General features: G+C 49.8%; 1 protein-coding gene across 5 annotated transcripts in view; it reads right to left on the reverse strand.

Moving 5' to 3' along the window:
• The window catches only part of AMFR (autocrine motility factor receptor), a 69,465-nt gene that overhangs the window by 22,848 nt on the left and 40,617 nt on the right, over window positions 1–6,000 (reverse strand). For all 5 annotated transcript variants that reach the window (XR_009819739.1, XM_062007510.1, XM_062007509.1 and 2 more), the window contains exons 9-11: window positions 4,175–4,365; window positions 2,678–2,781; window positions 332–466 (exon numbers count right to left, since the gene is read on the reverse strand). Coding sequence is in view for 4 of the 5 variants with exons in the window: in XM_062007510.1 (XP_061863494.1) it covers window positions 332–466; window positions 2,678–2,781; window positions 4,175–4,365 (430 nt within the window). In the remaining variant the exon portion in view is untranslated. The remainder of the gene's footprint in view (window positions 1–331; window positions 467–2,677; window positions 2,782–4,174; window positions 4,366–6,000) is intronic.

Consider the following 6,000-nt stretch of genomic DNA (forward strand, 5'->3'; position numbering starts at 1 on the left):
TGCCCAGGGAGGGTGTGGAGGCTCCTGCTCAGGAGGTTTCCAACCCCAGCTGGACACGTTGCTGTGCCCCCTGAGCCAGGGGCAGCTGCTGGAGCAGGGGCTGGGGCTGCAGCAGCTCTGCAGGGTCCTGCCAGCCCCCACCATACAGAGGATATGTGAAAACTGTTTTGGTGCTTCTGACTGCAACATCTTCCTACAGGTAAGTGTGTAAGTAAGCTAAGCTGGATTCAACAGTGTTCCACCTTGCCTGTTCCCCTCACTCACTGCCAGCAGCCTCAGCTCTGGGAGAAATCAGGAAGTCAGTGATTTTAGGTCCAGCTTTCTGACTCACCTGTGTGGGGAAAGGGACCTGGATGCGCCCTTCCAGGATGTTGTCAGTGGTGATCTCCACAGACCGAGTGAGCTGCAGATCCTGGAGAACCAAGTGGTAAGGAACCTGAGGGAACATCTCCTGGATCTGATGGGCCTGCAGGAGGCAAGGGTCATCCAGTCAGCAGCAGCACTAAAGTGACCTGGTGAGTGTCTCAGCAGAAAGAGACTTCAAACTGAACAGCCCAGAGGTGCTGCTCATGATATGATAAGCTGTGAGCAGAAAGAAAAGCAAGAGAAAGGAATCTCATGCTGGCCTTCACTTCCAGGGCAATTCATTTGACTCCACTGAAGCCAGAAGCAAAACTGCAGCTCCTATGGAGACACCACATGCTCCTGATAATTCAGGTTCCTCAGCAGTGCTTGTGGATGAACAAAGGCTTCAAAAGCTTCCCAGCCCTCTCTTTATGACAGCCCTTCTAACAAGGATCCATAGGAAAGTCACATGAGTGACTAAAGTTACAGCAACACTGGAAAAAAGAGATAAATGCCACTTTTCCTTGTCCCAGCCAGGTTCCAAAATAGCACTGGAAAGGACTCATGGAGGAAGGTTTAATAACCCACCTTCTGCAGCCACTCTGCCTACAGACCAGTGTAAGAGGGCCTGAAAGCTCCAGTAAAGCAAACTGGGTTGTCAGGGAACTGCTGGTGTTCAAGCTGCCTAAATATTCTCCAAGTCAAACAGACAGAAGCAAAGGGCAGACAAACAAAGTGCTCCCAGTGCCCAACAGCTGGGCTCCACAAAATAACAACATCCATGTTTTAACCACTGCTGGAAGTTAAGGGCACTGGGGGAATGAGACCAACAGCAACAACAAGGGTGGAAGGAGGTTGGAGAGCAAAGCAAAACCCAGGCACCAGCCTACAGTGAGTTCAGCCAGAAGCAACTACAGCAAACCTAACTCTCTGTCCTACTAACCTGGGACCAAAACAACTGATTGAACCTTTCAGCCTCTGGCTTTTCCCTTGAAACACTCCCCCAGGCTTCCACCCAGTAACATGAAGGAGAGTTTGACTTACTCTCTACTCAAAACCACCAGCACACTAACAGCTTGCTAAGCTGGGCCCTCCCATTAAAGCAGGTATTTGGATGTAAGCTGCTACTGTACTTTTAATAGTGCTCAGTGCTAAGGAGCCAGAACTCATCCTCAACAAAACCATTCCTGTCACTGTGGCCAGTAAGACAACTCAAGTGCCCTTGGTGGAGTGGTGCTGTGTATTTCACCAGTAAAGCACCTGTATTTCACCAGTAAAGCACCTTCCTGCTCCCTGCCTCAAAGCCCCTTGGCCTTGTCCTGTTGAGGCTTTGACAGCAGGGAAGGCTCTGGGAGAGACCTCACACTCAGGAGATACCTCACTGAGCATTTATTACTATGCACACAGAGGCTTTAAGAAGGAAACAGCACTTCTCAAACTAAATGAACCCAAGTGTGTTTCATGAGGCTGTATCCTACCCTTGTTGTACATTACAGTGCCTATGTGTGAAGCCAAACCTGGGGTTTCACCCTCAGCACTCCTGTCATCTTCATGAGCCAACGGGAGCTGAGTGTGCTGCAGAGCCTCACCTCACAGGACTCTCCCCAAACAGCTCTCTTGGAGCTCAGTGCTATTAAAAAGAACTACTAACAAAACCCTCAGAGGCTACAGAATAGGTTTGATCAGTTGACCAACAGCTAAACTCCATGGTTACACACTTACACCTTCCCCACTACACATTATCAATGAATCAAAGACTTATTAAGGTTGGAAAAGACCCTTAAGACTGAGTCCAACCATGAACCCAGCCCATGGCCAGCACTAAACCACATCCCTCAGCCCCCCTCCAGGGGTGGGGACTCCAGCACCTCCCTGGGCAGCCTGGCACAGGGGCTGACATCTCAGCTGGTGAAGGAATTTTCCCTAAGCCCCAGCCCTTGGCACAACCTGAGGCTGTTTCCTCTTGTCACCTGGAGCAGAGACCAACTCCCACCTGGCCACAGCCTCCTGTCATGGTGTTGTGGAGTGAAGGTAAGTCCTGACAAAAGCTAAGGAAGCTGCACTAAACCAGCTGAGGAGGAGTCTGCCTGTCCACACAGAAAGCACATGCAGCTTTTCTCCCTCCTTTACCTACCTCCAGACCTGTTCTTTTATGTTTGCACACTGGAACCAACACACAGACCTAAACCAAAGCTTCTCTCGCTCCTAAGATCAACTTTCATGTAGCATCTGAACACTGTTTTGGCTCCCTTCCCACCTGTTCTCCACCTGCAGCTACTTCTTTCCCTCCCCAACAGGAAGGCTGAGGTGCAATCTACTGAAGCAGCCTTACCATAGCATTGAGCTGGGAGTTGCTGGCTTGTGCAATCCCAAGGATGTTCGTGGTGTGCATCACTTCTACTGAGAAGCTGGGCAGCCAGCTGGCAATTCGAGAGCCTAAGGACAAGAAACCACCACAGAAAGTCAAGTCAGAATAGGAGCTTCAGCAGGCAAAGTACTTCTTCATGTATTGCACAGAAGTTGTCATATTCCTGCCAAGGACACACATGGAGTTGGGCAGTGCCATCCAGCCCTAAGGTCTCTCAGCATGGAGACTGCTGGAACCCACCTCTTCAAACACAGTGCCATAGTGGCAGAGCAACCTGAGAGCCAGAAGAAGGTCAAGAAAACAACACATCCTTCTTTTTCTTGCTTTAATGTTCCCATTAAAGGCAGAATTAAAATGATCCAGAGCCAAATTCAGTCCTGGGATACAGGAATAACTGCAGTCATTTTACTAGGAGCAGGTCAGCTTCTGAACAGGCTGAACCTGAGCCCAAAGTAGATCAACCTCTCCTAACTCCACAGCAGTCTCCCAGGTCTCCAAGGCACAGGAGAGCAGTAGCTATCCAAAGCCAGAGTGGTACTGTAAACATGAATGTCCTTTGGAGACCTAAAGCACCCCAAAAGCAAGAGCAATGCAAGAAGATGTCAGTCTCAGTGTACCTGGCAATGTCTGACCCTTCTCTGCCCATTGTCCTCCTCCCACAGTCCCCAAAGACTGCAGAAGCAGCACAGATAAAGAATGGGTCACTCTGTAAGCTCACAGCTTCTTGGCTACACAAGACAGAGCCCCAGGCTGAGTATTTGCACTACTGAAACCTACTGAGAAACAAAGATGACTGTCACCAACACCTGGGGAGCTGTGGAAGGCAAGAACACACCAGTACCAAAACAGTCACATTTTGGAAGATGAGCAAGAGGAATTGTTGCACACACAGAACTCATGATGCTCTCAGACCACAGCTGCTTGCTGAGTGGCTACAACACACCACTGAGGGCACCAGAATGACACATGAAACCCTCCTGGGCTCATGAATCCACCTAAGAATAAGCTTCTGCAGACTCCTGCACCTGGGCAAGCACAGGATGTCTCCTGTAAACTGAGTGGCAAATGGACTTTTGACACCCTCACAGGAGCCAGGGACAGGAGAAAGATCACCTTGTGGACTGCAGCACTGAGGCTGTTTCCTCTCTGGCTGTCACTGATTAACCTGGATTTCCCCCTCTGCTGGTGAGCATGGCAAGCACTGAGCAAATGCCACCAGAAATCAAGCCAAAAGGGGCACTGGTGCAAAATCTGCAAGACATCTCTGCAGCTCTGGCCAACCTCAGAGACACTGGTGTGAGCTCTTGTGACAGAGCTGTCAGAAGGAGACGTGTGTGAGCCACTCAGGAAGAAGCACAGCTCCAGTTTCAATGGAAGCATGGACAGAATGTCCCTCTGGAGAAGGTTGTTCCCTTCCTTCCTCTGGGCAGCAGCACCAGGTACCCAAGCTGCCTCACTCACCATCGAAGTGGAAGAAGTGGTTGTGCTGGTTCAAGCGTGGTCTGCCTTCTGCTACTGCCACAGGCACCAGGTTCTCATCCAGATTCTCCCTTTGGTGATCCTCTCGCACATGATGGCTGTCAGTGATGTTAAGAGACATCCTGCAGGTGGGGCAAGATGTATCTTGTTCCAACCAGGACCTCAGGCAGGAGCTGACAGGAAAACAACAAGGTTATGGTGAGCTTGCAGGGGTTTTCCAAGCCACCAGGGCACATCAAGCAGCTGTGGCTACCAAACCAACACATGGGCCCTTCCAGGGTACACTCAGATGAGCAACTGATGACTCTGGCTTAGGGTTCTCATTTCCTTCAGCTGAAGCCAAGGGTGCACTTTTGCTACACAGATTCCTCCCAAACTTAAAGCACTCTGTGTTAGCCCTCTAGCTCAAAACAAGCAAGTTCTCCCCAAACAGGTCTGTGCCACTACAATGCCACCTTGCAGGAAGGGACAAGTGTTTGAAATGCAGGTTGAAAGGCTCAGGGCTGTGCTTGCTTTTGGTTCAGACTGATGTGACTCCATTGCTGGATCAGTTGTGCTGATTTGCAATAGGGAAGAACTGGATTTCACAGCTCTGAACACGTCTCCCATGGTACAGCCATCCCTGGCCATACCCACTTGGTACCACACAGCAGAAGGGCTCAGTCACCTAAAGCACCTCAGTAGAGGGATGACCAACAACAGGCCAAGCTCAGCAATGTTTCAGAGCAGCTCTTTTAAACCTGACTGCTTCCTAGAAGATAAAGGAGAGAGTTTCAATGGAGCTTAAAAGATTCAGACCCCCAGTTGCATTAAAGTTCCTTCACAGGCACAGAGCTGAGCTCAGCAACGTGACTCTTCCCTGCCAGTCTCCCTTCTACTCCAAAGACATGGCTATTCAAAAGGTTCCCATGCAACTGAGAATGGACACAGCATTTAGGCTGTTGGCAAAACCACCAGGCTTTTATGAGGAGAGAAATCCTTCTTAGGTTGTAAACAGGGCTCCTAATTACACCTGGTTTCATGTGCAAGCCTAAGCCATCCACTGTTTCCTCCCTCTGTGCACCAAGCAGGGAAGTGTCACAGCTTCAGGCAAAAGGATCCTTTTAGATACAGAGAAAACAACTTTCTGGAGAGAAGAGAAGAGCCTGGGCTTCTCAAGTGCTCAGTAGGTGACTCATGCCAATCAGTAGCACTGGAAGAGGAGTCTCTGCCACAGAGGCAGTTACCTCATCACAGACTCCCTGGCACACAGGTTTGTCAGAAATGACAACGAATTAGCACACAGATTGGAACCTCTGGCTTGCCAGTTACCAGAAAGGCAAAAAGCTCTTTGCAGGCAGTAACTTGCTCACATGACAGCACAGGGACAATTTAAGTGACCACACATGGTAATCACATGGCCCTTCAGAAGCTCCTGGTTTAATCCCCGTGTCTCCTCTCAGTTGTAAGCACAGGCAGGAAAACATAAAGCACTGCTACAAAAGAGCTAAGAAAAGGCACATCCAGCTCAGCACATTGTCACCACAAGCATCTGCTACTATCCACTGCTCAGTGTGAGAGACACAGAGAGAGATCCTTTGGCCAAGAGCCTCCCAGTTGCAGCTACCAGCTGCTTAAGGACCTCTTCAGCTCCTGTGGTTAACAACCCTGATGGACCCCTTGTGAAATCACATCAGACCTGGCCTCCACAACTGTCCTGGAGGGCTCATCACCACACAAGGATGCACTGTGTACAAATCCTCCCTGTTTCCACTTTAAAGCTCATATCTGAAAGGTCCTTAAGGATCTAACTCTCACCTTCCCTCCTT

This window comes from Colius striatus, chromosome 14 (assembly GCF_028858725.1).
Source record: "Colius striatus isolate bColStr4 chromosome 14, bColStr4.1.hap1, whole genome shotgun sequence".
Taxonomy (NCBI): Eukaryota; Metazoa; Chordata; class Aves; order Coliiformes; family Coliidae; genus Colius; species Colius striatus.